Consider the following 21,306-nt stretch of genomic DNA (forward strand, 5'->3'; position numbering starts at 1 on the left):
GGACCCGTGTCTCCAGCACTGATCGCGTGACGAGCTGAAGGGCAGGGGAGCGTGTGCCCATACGCATGCCCATACACGTGCGCACATGCTATTTCCGGTGCACTTCCGGATCAGAGGAGCACCAGAAATAGCTTGTGCGCATGTGCACGGGCCTCCTCCAACCCGGATGTGCACTGGAAATAACGCTTGTGTATGCGCAAATAATGCTTGCACATGTGCACAAGCTATTTCTGATGCTCCTCCGACCCAGAAGTGGGCGGCGGAGGTTGCCGCGGGCCAGATAAACGAGTCCCTCACGCCTTATCCGGGACCCTTGCTGTAAACTCTGCAGTATTTTGTACCATACAGTGACATCATATATGAGCCACACAGCTTCACCAGGACTGGACTAGATTTGGCAGGCTCTGGTGCAGGAGGAGGAAGAGGAGGGAACCAGGAAAAGAGTGGGAACCTGAGTTGCAGGAGAGGAGGTCTCCCCTTCCCACCTTTACGTCTGTTCTTTGGGAAAGGGCCCAGGGTTGCTGGCTCTCCCCATAGACTTTCCTGTGAAACGCCTCATTAAAGACTAGGGAAGGCTTTGATCAGCCAGTGGTGGAATTTGAGCAGATGACCACAACTGAACAAGAGCCCAAACAGGAGGGTGCAGTCTTGCCCCCTAAAACTAGACACCCGTTTGTGAATGGAAGCAGACTCCCCAGTCTTCGAGGAGCACGCATTTTCAATCTTGACATTACCACAAGTCTTGTGAGCGTAAACCACCTCGTCTTTAAAAGAGGGTTGGGGAAACTTGTTGGGACAACTTCATTGCTTCTGCCCAGTTCTAAACCCCTTACGCTGCCCCAGAACTTCTGTATTGTGACTCCTGAGCACCAGGTCTGCTTTCCAGCTTGTACTTGAATACGGTTGCAGAAGTAAAGACTTCTTTCTTACTTCCAAGTAAGAGTATCTGTCTATATGCAGGGGTAGGCAACCTAAGGCCCACTCGCCTTCTAAATCTGGCCCATGGACAGTCCAGGAATCAGCGTGTTTTTACATGAGTAGAATGTGTGCTTTTATTTAAAATGCATCTCTGGATTATTTGTGGGGCATAGGAATTCGTTCATTCCCCCCCCCCCAAAAAATATAATCCAGCCCACCACATGGTCTGCGGGACGCGGACTGGCCCATGGCTGAAAAAGGTTGCTGACCCCTGGTCTATATGTGTTGTATGGGAGCCTCACCACTCTCCACACCCCTGTTTCTGGTGCTGGAAAGAGTGGGAAGGCAAGAGATGAGCTGGAACTCATCCTTGCCCCTTATCTTGCCCCCAGAGGAGGGGAAAAGTTGGCCACCCAACCAATTGAAGTGGAAGAACTGCAGTGCACAGCAACATGACGCCTCTTAAAGGGTACCTGCGCATTTTGCTTCATAGCTTTTTTTCCCTGGAAGAGCTGGAGACTTAAAAAAAAAATTCAAGCTCACTCTCTGACTTCTGATTAGGGCTGCTAATGAAGGCCTTCATGGACCCCATGGGGCAGAAGAAAATATCCCCATGTACTGTTCAAAATTGGTTCATAGACAGGAAAGAAAAGATCATGACCTGGATATATGAAGAACTCTCCTTTTCTAACTAGACAAAACTCACTCCATGTGTGTTGCTCTTAATACCCTTCCAGGCTAAACAAGAAAATGATGATGATGATGATGATGATGATGATGATGATGAAGATGATGATGATAATAATAATAATAACAATAATAATAATAATAATAATAATAATAATAATAATAATAATTTATTATTTATATCCCGCCCATCTGGCTGGATTTCCCCAGCCACTCTGGGCGGCTCCCAACCAAATATTAAAAACACGATATAGCATTAAACATTAAAAACATCCCTAAAGCAAGGTGGTTTTCAGACCAACCATCTTGAGTTGGCTGAGGGTCTGCATTCTTCTGTTTTAGGAGTAGCTGGGTAACCCAAGGGCATAAGTAATCCCTCGGTGCCCCCTTTTTCATATCAGTAGGTGGTGGCCACTGGTCCTACAAACACATATGTCTTGGGTAGCCTGTTATTTTTTGTTGACTTAAGAAAGAATATGGAGAAACAAAACTTGGAATGTGGGGACAAATTGGAGGCAAACCTATGCTCTCTGGCAACAGAGTGGGCATTCAACAGAGAAGTACAGTCAGTCCTGTCTCCCTGGAGAATGAACCTGTTTGCCATACATGCCTGCCACATTCACTCTTTAGGTGTACATTTAAGGTTGTTTGACTGTGGACAGTGTTAGAGTTGCTGCGACGGAATCTCTGATCCCTATAGAGTAGAAAAGAATTTGCTCTCCATCACAAGAATGAGTTTCAAAGCTGTAATGGTTTGGAGTTACTCGTGCGTAAACTGTCCCCTTTGGGAGCTTGGCTGCCTGGGTTAAACCGTCCTGACTGCACAGCCCATCTCAGCGTGGCTGCCTCAATCGCTCGCAGAGTCTGTCTGTGGGCGTTTCTTAAACCGTTGCCAGCATAAGAGTTGCTTGACTCCCAATCGTCTCTGCCTCTCATTGCGCGGGAGTCTCCTGCGCAAGGAGGGCGTGGGTAGTGGAGGACCAGGGCTCTCCTCACTGACTTCCAAGGAAGAATCCCGGAGCCCTTCCACCTCTTCTCCCATTTGCTCTCCTGGCTCCTTGGTGTTACGCTGATTTCCTCCCCCCTCCATCAAGCTGCGTCTCCCCCTAGTGCTTGTTCCTTCCCCTGCAGAATCAGAGAGCCTCTCCTTCGCCGGTTGCTCTGATGTCAGTTTCCTGACGAAAGCTTTATTGAAAACAATCTTTAAAAAGTTACAAAGAAATATTACAAAAATACAAAGGAACACATTGCTGTTTAACAAGTTAGCAATGTGGTCCTGTCTTCCTTTTAGTCCTTAATACTGTTTAATAAACTGCTGGCTCCATTGCTGACAAAGAAGCTGACCTTCTCAGTTTTCACCTTCCTGCTTTGAGAGATCTGCAGCTTGGGGTACTGGGATGAGTCATCATTTAACCCAAAGACTGAAACAGAAAACTCTTAACCTTTTCTGCCGCATTTGCCAGAGTGAAACATCTTGCTTAGTGCAGACTTCCCTACTTTGCAAATGCAAACTTTTACCTAAGTTGTTTCAAACTTTAATGCATATAAATATTACATTTTATAAATATTAAGCATATCTTTAACAGACAGGCTCTTAGACTGACACACATCAGCTCAAGAGATACTCAAAGATGTCTTAAGATTCCTGTTAATCAAGAGAAAGGTGTAAGGTCGTTTTCAATTTCTGAAAGTCCTTCTTTGTTCTTCCAGGAAGCATTGGAGCAACAGCTTGGAATAATTCAGGAACAAACAATGAAGGTTCTCTTGTCCCTCTTCCCACAGATCCAGTTAGGTGATCAGCAGGTAAGCAGCAATTGTTGCTTAATGCTCTCCAGACCTAAAATGCATGGTGATTCAGGCAGTTTCAAATGGAAATAACATTTAAAAAATAAATAAAGGGAAAGATGCACAGCAAAAGAATGCTGTACACACATGTTTCTGGGTGCAGTCCTCTGTACTTCCAGTAACAAATATCTCTGGCAGTGGGGCTTGAAGAGTTGCTGCCATTCCAGGGGCGCCATGGTTCAATGGACAGTTTCATCACATAATTTGCTGTTGTTTAGTCGTCTTAATCGTGTTCGACTCTCCGTGACCCCATGAACCAGAGCATGCCTTGGAAACTCACTTTCTTCTCAAAGTTTCTCCTTTTTTATGTCCATGGCGTTTTCTTGGCAAAATACTGGAGTGGTTTGCCAGTTCCTTCTCCAGGTGGATCACTTTTAGTCTAAACTCTCGGCTATGACCTGTCCGTCTTGGGTGGCCCTGCACGGCATAGCTCATAGCTTCTCTGAGTTATTCAAGCCCCTTCGCCATGACAAGGCAGTGATCCATGAAGGGGCATCACTTACATAGGAAAGCGAAATTAAGACAGTGAGCTACCTAATGGCTGTGAGCAAGTGGAGTCGTACTGGCACATCTTTTAATGCAAACTATACTAGCAACACGGGACGCGGGTGGCGCTGTGGGTTAAACCACAGAGCCTAGGACTTGCCGATCAGAAGGTCGGTGGTTCGAATCCCCGCAACGGGGTGAGCTCCCATTGCTCGGTCCCTGCTCCTGCCAACCTAGCAGTTCAAAAGCACGTCAAAGTGGAAGTAGATAAATAGTTTACCTTCTGGCAGGAAGGTAAACGGTGTTTCCGTGTGCTGCTCTGGTTTGCCAGAAGCGGCTTAGTCATGCTGGCCACATGACCGGAAGCTGTACGCCGGCTCCCTCGGCCAATAAAGAGAGATGAGCGCCGCAATCCCAGAGTCGTCCGAGACTGGACCTAATGGTCAGGGGTCCTTTACCTTTATACTAGCAACACAGTTTGTGCTAAGGACCCAAGTCCAGTGGGAAGCCCTTTCTGTGAAGCTCCTTTAAGTCTTATTAGCAAATGTGTTTCTGAAAGGAAAGTTTTGTTGGTTAAAATCATTCCCCACAAGAAAGTGGTGAGAAACCACTGTACATTAGATATATTTTTAAAAATATTAAGGGTTTTATAAATGGTGTAAATAAATAAATTAAAAAATGGTATCCCAAACCCAGGACAGATGGTTTCTGTGCTTTTGGCTACTGGGTAACTGGTTTTTATTGGACTGGGATGTTAAAGTCTTAAGCCGGTTGAGGAGAGAAGGAGTGTTTGAAGGCAGCAGACAACGTTAAAAAGGGATCCATAAAGGGAGATTAAGAGAAGGTAAGGAAGAAGAAATTGAGACAGAGTGATTTAGACAAGTACAAGCTCTTAAAAATGGACACACTGTTGAAAGTTTGAGCTGGAAAGGAATATAATACTTGGCAATGTTTATGCACTTCATAAGCCCTGAGTGGCTGGGGAGGCCCAGCCAGATGGGTGGGGTATAAGTAATAAATTATTATTATTGTTATTATTATTATTATTATTTGTTTCCTTCTCAGGCATATGGTGAATGGTTGCAACAGTTTAAAGAAAAGGCTTTGGAAACACTTCAGTCGCAGGGTGCAAGAACAGAACCTGTAGGTATAATCTGCAAATACCCTCACATGAAAAGTGTTACACAACACAGTAACAAATATTGTGGGTGGACAATACTAAAAAGGCCTCATTTGGTGAACTTGGCATTGAGCCGCACAATAGCGGCGGAGGTTTTCTTTGTCGAATAGCAGCTGAACGGGCAGCAATAGCAACGTCCCTCCTACAGAAGGGAGGCAATTTTTATTGGGAATGCAGTGCAGAGGGAAAGAATGGTAGAAAACCCATGAGCCCCAACTGGGCCTGTCTGTGGCTATTACAATTGTACCTTGGATCCTAAACGCCCTGGAACTCAGACGTTTTGGCTCCTGAACACCGCAAACCCGGAAGTGATTGTTCTGGTTTGCAAACGTTCTTTTGGAACCCGAACATCCGACGGGGCTTCCACAGCTTCTGATTGGCTACAGGACCTTCCTGCAGCCAATCAGAAGCCGCAGTTTGGTTTTCGAACGTTTTGGAAGTCGAACGGTATTTCTCAAACAAACAGAAAATCACACAAACCCAACACATTGGATACAATCACGCACATTGTAACATATTGTGTAGTTTGGTCATTTGTCTAGTAGCAGATATCCATGTTTGAGGAAAGCTAATAACTTGGTGTTAAATAAAACATTTGTTTATATAAATAGTTTTTATTGGTTTTTACACGTTTTCCAAACGTAACATCCCATTTTAAACACCATAACAAACCTTTGGCTATCACAACCTAGGACTTCCATCAACCTCAACTAATGGTTTTCTAACTTCCTTTCTAATTTTGCATTTTATTATTATAATTATTGCTATCAAATCCAAATCCTAAATAAACTCCTTCTTAGTCCTCTTTCGCAATAATTCATATAGTTCTCCTTACAAAACTTCTTGTAACCCTACAAACAATGTTAATTGATTACAATTGTCTTTCAAATATATCAAGAATTTCTTCCAGTCCTTCAGGAAAGTCTGGTCTTGCTGGTTTCGAATTTTCCCAGTTAATTTCACCAACTTGGCATAATCCATCAATTTCATCTGCCACTCTTCTTTTGTTGTTAATTCTTCCTGCTTCCATCGTTGGGCTAACAGTATCCTTGCTGCAGTTGTCGCATATAAAAACAATTTTTATCACACTTATGAATATCTATACGTACAATACCAAGTAAAAGGGCTTCTGGGTTTTTTTACAAATGTATATTTCAACATTTTTAAAATCTCATTATAAATCATTTCCCAGAAGTCCTTCACTTTCTTACATTCCCACCACATATGGTAAAAAGTGCCTTCTTTTTCCTTACATTTCCAACATTTATTACGGTATTCGTTTCATACATTTTAGCTAATTTCACTGGTGTTATATACCATCTGTACATCATTTTCATTATATTTTCCTTTAAAGCACTGCAGGCGGTAAAATTTATTCCCTCTCTCCATAATTTCCCCCATTCTTCTAACTGTATATTATGACCAATATCTTTAGCCCAATGTTAAATAAAATATTTGGGCTCACCCCTCCTGCAGCTCTTAGTCAAAATACCTTCCAAAGCCCTGGAAGCTTCCTCCTCCCATATTCTGCTTCTCCCCACCCCAGTGTGCACACAACAGTTTGAAAGCCTTGAATCTCCTTAATGTAACAGGTCTAAGTAAGCAAAATGTGTTGCATGGACACATATTTTGCTTAAAGGTAAAGGGACCCCTGACCATTAGACCAGTCGTGGCCGACTCTGGGGTTGCAGCGCTCACCTTGCTTTACGGGCCGAGGGAGCCGGTGTACAGCTTCCAGGTCATGTGGCCAGCATGACCAAGCCGCTTCTGGCGAACCAGAGCAGCACACAGAAACGCCGTTTACCTTCCCACCAGAGCGGTACCTATTTATCTACTTGCATTTCATGCTTTCGAACTGCTAGGTTGGCAGGAGCAGGGACCGAGCAACGGGAGCTCACCCCGTTGCGGGGATTCGAACCACCGACCTTCTGATCGGCAAGCCCTAGGCTCTGTGGTTTAACTCACAGCGCCACCCACATCCCTATTTTGCTTAAAAGAGGATGGCAAATGCTAAATCACACTCTAGAGGAGAAAACAAACAGCATCTAAATCTACATTTTATTTTCCCCAGATGTGAAGTGGGTCAAGCTGATTTAAAATGGCACCAGGAGACGATTTTGAGTCCTGGGCGTGGGAGGGCTTCTCCCCTTCCCTCAAGCTTGAGAAGACCACCAGCGATCACAATGAGTTGTACCCAGTATAGCTCTAAGTGAAGATTTTTTCAGCACACGGATTTCTGTTTGTACAATATTCCCCTCTATCCTGCCCACATGCACCCCCCCCCAGTTGGTTCTATGGGTTTCCCTCAACCCTATGGAGCAGATTTGAGGAGATTTGCAGCATGTACAGGCAGATTAAAGGGGAGGAAGGTCCCATTGCAGAAGGGGAAATCCTTGCATGGATGGGACGAATTAGTTCCATATTGGCCAAGTCTAGCAAGTAGTTTTGCCTTTCAGTATTTACTTGTGTATTCTCTGAAATTATTATATAAATGCATTTGTGTAGTATATCATACCCACTCTGATTTTGGCATGCTGAATTTTGTGGCATTTTTAGGTTTGGGGTTGATTGACTTTTTGGCTGCTTTCAACTCTGGTATTGAATCTACTCAGTGCAGTTTCCTCTAAAAGCTTGTCTCTGAAATGTGTTTTTAGGAGATGACACCTCCTTTAAGAGAAGCAAACGAGGCAATGAGTGCCCTGCAAGCAGAATGTGATCAGTATAGGACCATTCTTGCAGAGACAGTAAGTGAAATTGTTTATACCAGATAGACATATTACATTGAGTCCAGTTGACTGGATACTGCTCAGAAAAGTTGCTTTCCCGTAAGGGCCATTGTTTCTGTGCTTTGCTTGTCCTGGATGTTATGTACTGAAGTTCTCACCCTGGGCCAGCAGGAGGATACTGTAGATAGTTCAGGTCCACATATGCAAATAAGGGATCGAAAGTGACATTCAGTGATTGGATAGTTACAGAAAGTGGTTACTGTTGCGTTGTAGTGGAGCTCTATATAAGCAGGCTGGCTGAACCCTTCACTTCAGTTCTGTTCTGGCCTGTGAATAAACAAGAGCTGTATGAAGAATCGCTGTGTCGTCTGATATGTTCACCCACAACTTAACACTGGGATAGATTCCACTTTTGGACATTCTACTCCATAAGAGACCTGTTCTGCTCCAGAGGAAGAACTGAGGGGAGAGAGATTTTCTGCAGGCAATGGCTTTTCCACCTGTCTTGCCCTACCCTCCAGCCCCGGGAGCCTTTCCCAGACTATGACTCTGAAAACAGCAGAAACAACCTGGAAGAAAGGAGTTCAGGGATAGTTTTCTCAGAACAACGGATGTGGTTAATTATTCTGTGTTTAACAGTTTTTAAGTTACAGATAGGTAGCCGTGTTGGTCTGCCATAGTCAAAATAAAAAAATTCCTTCCTGTAGCACCTTAAAGACCAACTAAGTTAGTTCTTGGTATAAGCTTTCGTGTGCATGCACACTTCTTCAGTTTTTAAGTTGTTAGTTTTTCAAGTTCTGGAACTGAGCAGTCTCTTGCTCAAGATTTGCAGAGCTAGTGGCAAGAGTACCGACTCATCTAATGAGGAGAATGAACTTCAAATGTAAAGTCCTTTCTATTCTCAGTTGTGTTTTCATGCTTTGCTTCTCAAAACTAGGAAAGGATGCTCAAAGACTTGCAGAAGAGCGTGGAGGAGGAGGAGCAGGTGTGGAAAGCGAAGCTGGTTGCATCTGAAGAAGCACTTCAGAAGGTACTTGCCGAAGGAGAGTGTGTGTATTCGCGTGCATGCTTTAGAGTTGTTACCGAAACCACTTTCTCCTTGTGACCAGTATGAGCACTTCACTGTGCAAGGAAGGTGTTTGATCAGGTCAACCATCACTTTCCACTGTGCAGCGGAGAGGAGATGGTGAAATATCTCATTGGTTTACCCCTCTGCCAACAATATTATTCCATGTCCAAAAATTAGGCACTTCCCCTCAAGCGGTTTAGATAATGGAGGTGAACGTATGTAGCTTTTTCAGTTATGTGTTAAGGAAGAACTGCCTGAGAAGGGCAGTATATAAATTTAATTAATTAGTGATGATGATGATGATGATGATGATGATGATGATGATGATAATACACAGCTGGAAATTCTCTACTTGCAACTTCACTTTCAGCCGATAGCCCTTAGGTGTTTTGTCTTGTTTTCCTTGAGCCCAAGGCATGTAAGCAGAACTCTAGATGGCATATTTGTGCCAAGATATCTCTCAAGTGAAAATATTAACGGTAAATGCTATACACTAATGCTCTAATTTCTGGTCCCTTGGGTGTGGGAAATGCTTCATTTAGTCCCAGGACCAAATGAAATCTCTTGAAGATGATGTGGAGAAGTTAAAGATGGAACTTCAGAATACAGACAAGGTATGGAAGCATTCCAAGACTCCAGAAGGAAAGTACATGAAAAATTTGAAAATGGGGCATTTTACCTCTTTCCTTTAGACTGTGGGACATGAACTTGGCTAACGCAGAGCAAGCCCAAAACACGACTGGGATGTGTAATCCCAAAACCCTTTCCCTTAAGAGGAGGGAGGATTTCTTGTGGTGTCCAGGAATGTATAAATATGATTTCAATGCAAATTTTCTGGTATAAGGGGGAAATGTGATCTTAACAGCTTCCTGTTGTTCTGCCTGCCCCCCCCCCACTTTTTTAACAGCTGAAAGAATACACCTCTCTTTTGGAAGCACAGCTGGAAAATCACTTGGCAACAGCCAACTCCGAACGTCAGAATTACATGAAAGAAGTTGAGCATGTAAGTGTTTGTGAGACATTTGAGTTCTTAGGGAAAGATCATGATTTGGAGAATTGGTGGCTGAAAAGGTTAAGGAAATAATCATGTGGTGTCCGCGAAGAAAAGTAGATGCACCTTTTCAAGCTCGTGGTAAAGGAATAGGCATTCTTTTGAGTTACAGAGGACTATTCTGTGATTCAACAGAAAGTGTTCACAGGTTCAGTGTGGGGGGAAACAGTAAAAGGGATTTGCCATTTCATAATCTAGACCCCTGATTGTTAAAACACTTCTTTGAATGCAGTCCTACTGGGTGAATAGAATCTTTATTGACTTTTGCTTTGATTTTAAGTTGCATTGATGGCTTAACAATCAAATGAGAAGTCAAGTTATAGATCTCAAATATTAACACAAAAAGTTGTGTTTGTCCTCTTTCATAACACTTGAATTTCCAGTGAAGCTGAATGTTCGGAGAGTCATGACAGATAAAAAAAGTGTTTCTTCCCGCAGTTAAACTATGGAACTTGGTCCCACACTAAGCAGTGTTGGCCACCAATAATAATAATAATAATATAATAATAATTTATTATTTATACCCCACCCATCTGGCTGGGCCTCCCCAGCCACTCTGGGCGGCTTCCATAGAAACCAAAAATACAGTAAAATATCACACGTTAAAAACTTCCCTGAACAGGGCTGCCTTAAGATGTCTTCTGAATGTCAGGTAGTTGTTTATCGCTTTGACATCTGCTGGAAGGGCGTTCCACAGGGCGGGCGCCACTACCGAGAAGGCCCTCGGCGCTGGACCTCAGCGTCCGGGCAGAATGATGGAGGTGGAGACGCTCCTTCAGGTATACTGGACCGAGGCCGTTTAGGGCTTTAAAGGTCAGCATCAGCACTTTTAATTGTGCTCGGAAACGTACTGGGAGCCAATGTAGGTCTTTCAAGACCAGTGTTATATGGTCTCGGCAGCCGCCCCCAGTCACCAGTCTAGCTGCCGCATTCTGGATTAGTTGTAGTTTCCGAGTCACCTCCAAAGGTAGCCCCACGTAGAGTTCATTGCAGTAGTCCAAGCGGGAGATAACCAGAGCATGCACCACTCTGGCGAGACAGTCCGCAGGCAGATAGGGTCTCAGCTTACGTACCAGATGGAGCTGGTAAACAGCTGCCCTGGATACAGATTTGACCTGTGCCTCCATGGACAGCTGTGAGTCCAAAATGACTCCCAGGCTGCGCACCTGGTCCTTCAGGGGCACAGTTACCCCATTCAGGGCCAGGGAATCCTCCACACCTGCCCGCCTCCTGTCCCCCAAAAACAGTACTTCTGTCTTGTCAGGATTCAACCTCAATCTGTTAGCCGCCATCCATCCTCCAACCGTCTCCAGACACTCACGCAGGACCTTCACCGCCTTCACTGGTTCTGATTTAAAAGAGAGGTAGAGCTGATGGCTTTAAAAGAGAATTGGACAAATTGATGGGCATAAGGTTATTGAAGGCTACTGGACTACGGTGGCTGTGCTCTGCCTCTACAGTTCCAAATTCCAGTTGCTGGAAACCACAAGAGGGTTCTTTCGCTTGGATCCTGCTCTCTGGTTTCCCACAGGTTTTGGTCACTGTGAGAACATGACTCAGGCTCTCGTTAGAGTCTTAGGTTGTCTGTTCTTGGAAAACCAAGATCAAGGAAGAGGGAGGGTGTGGCGATCACACAGGGCCCCCGGAAGTTTGACAGTCTATTGACCCTGTGCCACCACTGTGATTGCCTTCTTCGCTGCCACCACCCCGCTTCTCACAGGGACACACGGAGTCCAGACAGTTGTTAACATTAACAAATAATCAAATTTATTTTTAAATGCTTATGGTTTCAATTAATTTTACTTGTCAGTTTCTTAAATCTTAGTAGTTCCTAACAACTTCAAACTGATTAGTCCCAACTATCTATCTTACTCCACCTGACAATTCCTCTCACTCTCTCACAATACAACTCTACCAACCCACTCCTAATCCTCCCTCTTCCTTCTCCAATTCCCAAACCTCCACTCCCAAACCTCCACTCTAACTTTTACTCCCCCCTTGCATTCTCACTGGCCAATCACAACACACCCATTTTAACCCTTTCCTTATTACCCATCCTAGGAGGCAAACGCCACAGAGGGCTTGAAGCACAGTGTGCAGAACTAAGTGCTTAAATAGAAAGCATGTTCTGTTGTCAGGAAATCCTCAGAAATACAAGAAAATATTTAATTAAAAATTGTTGTTGTTGTTGTTGTTGTTTAAAAGAAATAAATCATTAAGTTTAACCCTGATGGATACCATAAAGTATCACACTGGATGGAGGAGAAATCCGTTGTAAATGGATTTATGCATGGAATTTTATGCAATGTGAGCTTTGTTTGCATCAGACTGCCTCCTGTATTGAGCTCCTGCTTCTGTTAACCACTGATACGTTTTTGTTTTTTAAAAGCCTATGTACTATATTAATACTAAACATAGAAAAGAGTCGAGCTCTATGCCTTGCTGTATATCTGCAACATTAATGAGGGCAGCTGATTTGCATTAGAGTCAACATCAGTCACATTTTTGAGCTACAGCTCAACATTTTCTGCATTTTTCAGCTCAGTGGCAGAGCTGAGTTCACTGTTGAGACGCTCTGTGCTGAGCCCGACTAGGCGGATAGAAACTTTATTTGCATTAGCCACTAGCCATAGCAATAAGATAAGATATACTGGGGATAGAGCTAAATAGTTAGCTATACAAAATACATTCTAGAGGTTTACATCAATACAAAACAGACTTAAGGTTCAGCACAAACTGAACCTGCATGGTGAAAACCATGAGCACTGAAAGAACACAGACAAGCAGTGACCCCATCCTTAGTTATATGGTCGCAGAAGGTTATGGCTCTTCATCTTCAAATAAACTCTGTTTATATACTAAGGCAGGCATAGGCAAAATTGGCCCTTCAGATGTTTTGGAACTGCAACTCCCATCATCCCTAGCTACCAGGACCAGTGGTCAGGGATGATGGGAATTGTAGTCTCAAAACATCTGGAGGGCCGAGTTTGCCTATGCCTGTACTAAGGTAATGCAATTGTGTCTCTGTGTGTTTTAGCTGAGACAACTGTTATCTGAATCCCAAGAACACCTGGACTCAAGAAAAACAGAAGCACTCAAAAAAGCCCAGGAGCTGGCTCAGGTAAATGATTACATCAAGACAGAGTTTCCTCGTTGTTGTCAATAGGATAGTAAAACTTATAGGCCACTGGTAAACCACAAGCCCACATAACAATAGTTGAAGTCGCTTCGCCACTGATGCCAAGATTGGGGGCTCTTAATTTGGAGGTCTTGCAACTGCTGCAAGTTATTGTGTTAACAATAGCAAGTTTGTTTTTACTGGTGTGTCTTGACAGTCCTATAAAGAAACACAAGCCTCAGCCAAGTCGGTTTGGGTTCCATACAAAAAATAAAATGAAATAAACCCTGTCCACAGAAACTAGTATGTGAATTTATTCTCAAATTCTTCATGTAGACATTTTGGGCCAAACCACACATTATGCTTTATGCATAACATGCAGCAGTGTCTTGGTTTTTTCCCTTTCATTACTGGCATAAAGGTAAAGGGGCCCCTGACCATTAGGTCCAGTCATGACCGACTCTGGGGTTGCGGCGCTCATCTTGCTTTATTGGCCGAGGGAGCTGGCATACAGCTTCCGGGTCACGTGGCCAGCAATGACTAAGCCGCTTCTGGCAAACCAGAGCAGCACACGGAAACGCCGTTTACCTTCCCGTAGGAGCGGGACCTATTTATCTACTTGCACTGGTGTGCTTTCGAACTGCTAGGTTGGCAGAAGCAGGGACCGAGCAACGGGAGCTCACCCCGTGATGGGGATTCGAACCGCTGAACTTCTGATCAGCAAGCCCTAGGCTCTGTGGTTTAACCCACAGCGCCACCCGCGTCTCCCCATTACTGGCATAGAGTCTCCCAATTTCTTATTGAGATTACTGAGAGGAAGAGTCATCCCTTCTCTTGCCAGCCAGGATTAGGCCAAAAACTTCTCCTCACTTTGTCTGCACCAAGAGCTTTCTCTGGTGTGTTTCTAACACACACACACACACACACACACACACTGCGGCTCTTTTTTATTAAAGTGTTTGTTAATTCGGCTCTTCAAGAGTGCAGCTGATTTAAACTTCAACTTTTTTTGAAATTCAAGGCTCAGGACTTGGTGCGCAGCTTGCAGGCTGAACTGGAGAAGCTAAAACTTGGTGGAAATGAGGCTGCCAAGGAAGATGTTTTGCGGCTCCAGGTAAGGCTTCTACCACTGGGTTGCTTTAGGCAGAGGGAGGAACAAGGCAGAGATGTGGGAACTCAACACTGAATTCCACCTCCTTGGAAATACCACAATTATTCAAATAATTGTTTGTTTGTTTGTTTGTTTTGCCAACTGAAGGAAACACTAGAGAAGGAGAAGAAGTTAACAAAGGACTTGGGATGTGCAGCTACCAAACTAAAAGAGCTTTTGCAAGTCACCCAAGAGCAGCTGGCTAAGGAAAAAGACACAGTGGTAAAACTGCAGGAACAGCTTAAGGAAACGGTACTTGAATTCCTTCTCTTTCCTTGACTCATCTGCCCACATTAACCTGGCATTGTCTCCTATTGGAACAAGAAACAATTTTTGGTACTGAAGAACTTGGAGGGCAGCACTAAACATGGTTAAACATACAGGGCTTCAGTTGACTGTGGTAGCCCAGCAACTGCTCTCCCCCCCCCCCATTGCTTTCTGCAACATGAGATATAATTTGTACAATGTAGTAAGATCAGAGCATGCAGATAAGCGCATGATGTATTATGCAGGAGATGGGGGGATTGTACAATTCAGAAACACCGAAATTCCTACATTAATTTTGTCTCTGTAAGACCCCAGTATAAACCGCATTTGAATTCCTCACATCTGTAATCTTAATTTACAAGGTTTCTTTTTAAAAAATTCTGTTCTGTTCTTGAAAACTGTTTAGAACACAAAGTGCAATAACTTACTTTTCATTCTGCTTCAGGGAGAAAATGAAGACGTTGCCAAGGAAGGCACATCCGTTTGACCGAACCGAAATCCAGGACATGTTTTTCACCATATGAAATGCCTTAACACTTTCCTAAACTATGCATTTGTTTAATGTAGAGAGAAGCAAAAGAAAGAAAGAAAAAAGACACTATTGACCAGAATTTATTTAGTGGTGTTTTTTTTAAAGAATAAAAGTAAACTGTACAAGAACCCATCAATAAACACACTCTCTGACTATGTTGTAAAAACTGCACTAATTCCTGCTGCAGGAAAAACTCTGTGCCATGAGGAGGAACCCGGTAGCTTTGGAATCATGCCTGATCGATTGGGTGATTGCCACCATCAAAATGGCCTTGAAAATTGTGTGAAATGCTATTAAGACAAACAAGGCTTGGGTAATCTCATAGATTCATCCATTGCCTGGGAAGCATTTGATGAAGTTACCTGTGGCTATAAGCAGCCTGCCTACACAATCACGGCAGTTTGTCTCTATGTGAACACCTTGCAACATCTGGGAGAGGACATCACGTGTCGCTGTTGCTTGCAAGGGACAGACAAACACCATTCCAAAGCCAGGCTGCGTCCACATTCTTAATACTGGAGTCTCTTCCAGAAGCAGGGAACCCTTCCGTTTCCCAAATGTGTTCCAGGAAGGCTGGGACTCTGTCTTCTTAAAGCCTCCTTACTGTCCTAGTTGCTGCAGCAGAAACAAGTTACAGGTGCTCCTGTCATGCCCTGCTTATGGCTTCTCCCAAACAGCTGGTTGATCGCAATTAAAAACGGGATTCTGCGCCTAGCTTGAGTAGAGGTATTAAATTTTTAAGAAGATTAGTAATGGCAGCTTCCCTAATATTCTCTGGCAGCACACATGAAAACATGGAGCGTGTTCATAGTTTGACTTAACATTAGAGCCCAACAGGACTGATTTGTGCTGCACGTCAACTGTGTGTTGTACTGCAGTCCAGAATATACCCTACGGCAGTGGTTTTCAACTCTTTTGAGTCCACAGCTCCCTTGACCAAACACATTCTTTCTGTGGCACCCCAGTGGGAGCCACTTACACTGGGGTTCCCCTATTCTGCCGCTGCCCCATTCCACCCCGCCCCCTTTTAGCGCCGGTTTTGGCGCGCATGTAAGTGGGAGCACATGCGAAGATGGGAACCCAAGCAACACCACTGCTCTGCGGGACTGAGCTGAAGCACTCCACATGGTAGCACCTTTCCTGAAATTAGTGTGCACAATGGGGGTGGAGAGAGCAAAACAAGATAAAGTGTGCAGCCAACACAGAATGGGCTGTTATAATGTCTCTTCGTCCAATTACCGTATTTTTCACTCTATAAGACGCACTTTTTCCCTCCTTACACAAAAGGGAAAATGTGTGTGCGTCTTATGGAGCGAATGCAGGCTGCGCGGCTAAGCCAGAACAGGGAGAGGGAGCGCTGCGCAGCGCTCCATCTTGCTGTTCTAGCTTCAGGCTTTGCGCAGCTAAGCCAGAAGCTAGAACAGTGAGACAGAGCGCTGCGCAGTGCTCCGGCTCGCTGTTCTGGCTTCTGGGACAGCCTGTGAAGCCTCTGGAGGGCAGTGGGGTGCCTTTATCCCGCTGCCCTCTGGAGGCTTTGCGGGCTTTCCCAGAAGCCTCCGCAGGACACGGGGATGAAGGCTCCCCACTGCCCTGTGGAGGCTTTGCGCGGCTCTTGTGGGAAGTGTGGGGAAGGGACAGAGCGGACGACTCTGTCCCTTCCCCCATCTCCCAGAAAAGCCCCCATGAACCGCACTCCCTTTAAAAAGCATGCGGTTCTTGCGGGAGATGGGGGAAGATACAGAGTGCAGCTTACCTGCACACAGCCTCTTCCGGCCAGGGGGAGCCTTCATCCCGCTGCCCGGGAGAAGCATCAGTGGCTATCCCAGAAGCCATATCCCTCTTGCTGTTCTGGCTTCTGGGATTCAGATTTTTTTTTTCTTGTTTCCTCCCCCCCAAACTAGGTGTGTCTTATCGTCTGGTGCGTCCTATAGAGTGAAAAATATGGTACTTTGTCCCTTTGTATTTCGCAGTGTGTCTGCCCAGTTTGATAATGAAGTGAGAAATGTTCCTGGTGAAATGTATGCTTAATAATTAAAAACAGAATTTATACATCCAACTACAATTATTTGTGCATCCAGCTCGTATTGGAGCTTTGGATCTGTAATGCTTTTTTAAAAAACACAAGCAAACCTAAGAGCTGCCATAGACAGAAATACATTGCTGCTTTGCATTGCAAAGCACATTCAAGAATATTGTGGCATTGCATTGGAAGAAATTACGCAAATTCCCTGAATAAAGAGCTGCCTCCTTAAGGAATCATGGTTCAAGAGAAATCAAGTGTAGAGGAATTTGCTGTGTAATTTTGTAATTCTGAATGATAACTTGTAACCACAGAAGAGCTCCCAAGGTCTCTCAGTTCATGGTGACACAACTTCTGCCAGCCAACAAGCCCAAATAAATGCATTACGTGCTATTTCATCAGTGCAAGGGAAAATATGAATTTGTACTATCCAGATGTAATGGGGCTGCTATAAACAGCTAATTGAGGAGGGAAATGCCTCTTTATTTGAGGATATGAATAACACATTGGTTAGCCTTCAGCTATGAATTGCCAGAAATGTGCCGGAAGCAGCTCTTCCTGGGAAGCTGAAGCCTGCAGAGCACATCCTTTCAGAAAAGTCCTCTGCCTCGATATCTGAAGTTATTTTTATATTATAGTCAACATTTCGGAACTACAGACAGACTTCTCCCTGCTCAGATACAGAGTTTGGATCTATTTTGCTCTGGCCAAACTGCAGTGATGCAGTGTAAGCCTCTGAATAATAAAATAAATAACCAATAAAAGGAAAAAACCCACTCCACAAGTTTCCTTAAAAAACCCTGCTAGCTGCTGAACCATTGCAGTGAAAGACTTTAAAGCGGATTGGCTGCGTTTTCCTTCAAAATTACAAATGCGAAGTGCTTTGTATGTCAGCGTCGCATTTTCCTCGCTTTTGTTTGGAATATAAACTCTTGTTTTTGCAGCTGATCGCGTGTCTTCTCGCGGTGGAAACGCGCGTGTTGACCTCTAGATCCAAACACACACATACATACAGAGAGAGCACACACGTGTCATAAGCAAGCGGTCCTTGCCCTTTAAATTGTTCCATCCTTAACAAAAGCTCCTGTTTAATAAATAAATAAATAAGCAAGCAAGCAAGCAAGCAAGCAAGCAAGCAAGCAAGCAAGCTTTCTTTTCTCTTTCAAGTGAATTTTCCCGGATTTCATCTTTTTTTGTGCGACCCTCCTCTTTGAGGTTCATCTGCAGCAGGCAAGTGGCGTCTGGAACGCGCGGAATAAACCCGCGGTCGGAATCCCTCCGCGCTCGACCAGCGGAGAGGGGCGGGGCTTATTCAGGCCCCTCCCCCTCCCCCCCCCGGCCAATCGCGAGAGGCGGCCGGGGCTCGTCGTCTCCGTCGTCGCGCTGCTCCTGCTCGGCGGGCGCCACAGGTGCCCCTTCGGAGGCCTCGCTCGGCAGGCGAGCCGCGGGGCTTCGGCCTGGCTATGGCGGCGGCGGCGGCGGCCTGGTCGGCCTCCCCGTGAGGCGGCGGCGGCGGCGGCGAGGTGAGCGCTCTGAGGGGAGAAGGGCCTCGCCGCCAGGGAAGCCGGCGCCGGGGCCTCGTCTCCCTCCGCGCCGCCGGGCAGGAGCAGCGCCCGTAGCCGGAGAACCGGCGCGGGGGAGCGGACTCTGGAGCCGCCCTGGAAGCGGCCAGGCGAAGGTGCCTCCCCCCGCCCGGGGGGGGGGCACTGGCGGGGCGGGGGGTGCAGAGCCTCCCGGGGTCCCTGTTTTTGATTAGACCCGGCAGATAACGTCCCTATTTCCATCAGAGAAATGTTGAAGGGACGCCAGGATGCGACCCTCTAGCCACCTGAAGGCAGCCCCGTATAGGGAACTTTTCAAATGTTTTATTACGTTTTTAAAGATGTGGGAAGCTGCCCAGAGTGTGTGGGGCAACCCAGTCAGATGGGGGTGAGAATAAATAGTAGTATTTATTATTATTATTATTATAGTAGGAGGTCCCTATTTCCATCAGAGAAATGTTGAAGGGACGCCAGGATGCGACCCTCTAGCCACCTGAAGGCAGCCCCGTATAGGGAACTTTTCAAATGTTTTTGTGGGTATAAATAGTAAAATTATTATTGTTGTTGCTGAATTTCCATCAGAGAAATGGTGGAAGGTTTGCAGGGACGCGACCCCCGAGCATCTGAAGGGAGCCCCGTATAGGGAACTTTTCAAATGTTTTATTACGTTTTTATGGATGTGGGATGCTGCCCAGAGCGTGTGGGGCAACTCAGTCAGATGGGGGTGGGTATAAATAGTAGTATTTATTATTATTATTTGAGTAGGAGGTCCCAATTTCCATCAGAGAAATGTTGGAAAGTGTGCAGGAACGCGACCCCCGAGCACCTGAACTTTTCAGATTTTTTATTTTGTTTTTTATAGATGTGGGAAGCTGCCCAGAGTTTATGGGGTAAAACCAGTCAGATGGGGGGGTATAAATATTATCATTATTGTTGTCTTATTGTTGTTGTAGTTTTTTGCTATTATTTGAATAGGACATCCCGATTTTCATCAGAGAAATGTTGGAGGGTATGTGGTTGGGAAGGGGATAGTGGGGGGCCATGGCTGGGGACCCCTGACCCTGTGTGAAGATCTGGCCCCATACAAATCCGTGGGGCAACAAGCATGTGGGATGCTATGCTCAAGTTTCTCTCCAAAAGGGGGGTGGGACTGGGGCCAGCCTTGGGAAAAGTGCCCAGAGAATCAGAGCCCAGAGCATCTCCCCTGTGGTGGAAAGGCAGTAGCAATCTGGACCTTTTTAGTTTATACAAAAGGTGACTGAGGCAGAGCATGGTAGAGGTTGGGGGCATTATGGTGTGGAGAAACTTGGGTAGAAGATTGACAGCAGACAAGAAAGTACTGTGAACAAATATATGAAATGTACAGCACAATAGCAACTTAACACGTAAAGCCAAAATCACATATAGCTAAAATGCAATGGGTGCAATCGCAGGCGGAATTGCCAGTTTGGTTTTTTGGGATGTCCACCCAGTTTTTGCCTCCCTTCATTTTTCTTGCAAAAGAAATTAAAGCTGAAAGTTCACGAGTTAAATGCACATAATTTGCAGGTCTGCTGTATTGTCACAGGAAGTGGTGGGGACCACTAGCTTACATTTTTAAATAATAATAATAATTTATTATTTATACCTCGCCCATCTGGCTGGGTTTCCCCAGCCATCTAGGCAGGTTACAGCATATATAAAAACATAATAAAAAGATCAAACATTAAAAACCTCCCAATACAGGCTGCCTTCAGATGTCTTCTAAAAGTTGTGTACAGTCGTACCTTGGCTTCCGAACGTCTTGGGAGTCGAACATTCTGGCTCCTGAATGATTACAACTGGAAGTGAGTGTTCCAGTTTTTGAACATTCTTTTGGAAGCCAAACGTCTGATGGGGCTTCTGTGGCTTCCGATTGGCTGCAGGAGCTTCCTACAACCAATCAGAAGACATACTTTGGTTTCTGAACGTTTCAGAAGTCAAACAGACTTCCGGAATGGAGTCCATTTGACTTCCGAGATACGACTAGTTCTTTATCTCCTTGACATCTGATGAGAGGGCGTTCTACAGGAAGGGTGCCACTGCTGAAAAGGCCCTCCGCCTGGTTCCCTAGAACTTCACTAATTGCAGTGAGGGAACCAGCAGAAGACCCTTGGAGGAGGACCTCAGTGAATGATAGGGGTGGAGACGCTCCTTCAGGTATACTGAACCGAGGCCAGAAACACACTGGGAGCCAATGAAGATCCTTTAGGACTGGTGTTATATGGTTCTAGTGGCCACTTCCAATCATCAGTCTAGCTGCCGCTTTCTGGATTAGTTGTAGTTTCCAAGTCACCTTCAAAGGTAGCCCCACATAGAGTGCATTGCAGTAGTCCAAGCGGGAGATAACCAGAGCATGCACCACTCTGGCGAGACAGTCCGCGGGCAGGTAGGGTCTCAGCCTGTGTACCAGATGGAGCTGGTATACAGCTGCCCTGGACAGAGAAACAGTATTAAGAAAAGTAGAAATACTCATGGAGGATACTTGGATCACTGAGTGCTTGCTGTACATAATAGTTGTATGGAACCTTGGAGGCAATGTACCAGTTGCTTTGAGAGGGGATATTGTTTTCATGCCCTGTTTTTAGACACAATCTGATTTTCCACTGTAAGAAATGATATGATGTTGATCTAAATGGAACTTTTGTCTGATCCAGCAGATCACACAAACTACATTCCAGGGATGGCACCTATAGAG

At 45.1% G+C, this 21,306-nt stretch overlaps 2 protein-coding genes across 2 annotated transcripts in view; both read left to right on the plus strand.

Annotated features, from left to right (window-relative positions):
- RRBP1 (ribosome binding protein 1) overlaps positions 1-15,108 on the plus strand; it is a 39,820-nt gene extending 24,712 nt beyond the window's left edge. Inside the window, exons 13-22 of the mRNA XM_082234274.1 lie at positions 3,316-3,408; positions 5,002-5,079; positions 7,771-7,860; positions 8,780-8,872; positions 9,454-9,525; positions 9,819-9,914; positions 13,000-13,083; positions 14,102-14,194; positions 14,339-14,482; positions 14,943-15,108. Of these exons, the coding sequence (XP_082090400.1) occupies positions 3,316-3,408; positions 5,002-5,079; positions 7,771-7,860; positions 8,780-8,872; positions 9,454-9,525; positions 9,819-9,914; positions 13,000-13,083; positions 14,102-14,194; positions 14,339-14,482; positions 14,943-14,984 (885 nt within the window). The 3' untranslated portion in view covers positions 14,985-15,108. The remainder of the gene's footprint in view (positions 1-3,315; positions 3,409-5,001; positions 5,080-7,770; positions 7,861-8,779; positions 8,873-9,453; positions 9,526-9,818; positions 9,915-12,999; positions 13,084-14,101; positions 14,195-14,338; positions 14,483-14,942) is intronic.
- A 3,377-nt stretch (positions 15,109-18,485) lies between these two features.
- The window catches only part of LOC309538670 (uncharacterized protein), a 31,062-nt gene continuing 28,241 nt past the window's right edge, over positions 18,486-21,306 (plus strand). The window contains exon 1 of the mRNA XM_082234469.1: positions 18,486-18,572. The gene's annotated coding sequence lies outside the window, so the exon portion shown is untranslated. The remainder of the gene's footprint in view (positions 18,573-21,306) is intronic.

The sequence above is a fragment of the Podarcis vaucheri genome (genome assembly GCF_965113315.1).
Source record: "Podarcis vaucheri genome assembly, chromosome: 8".
Classification (NCBI taxonomy): Eukaryota; Metazoa; Chordata; class Lepidosauria; order Squamata; family Lacertidae; genus Podarcis; species Podarcis vaucheri.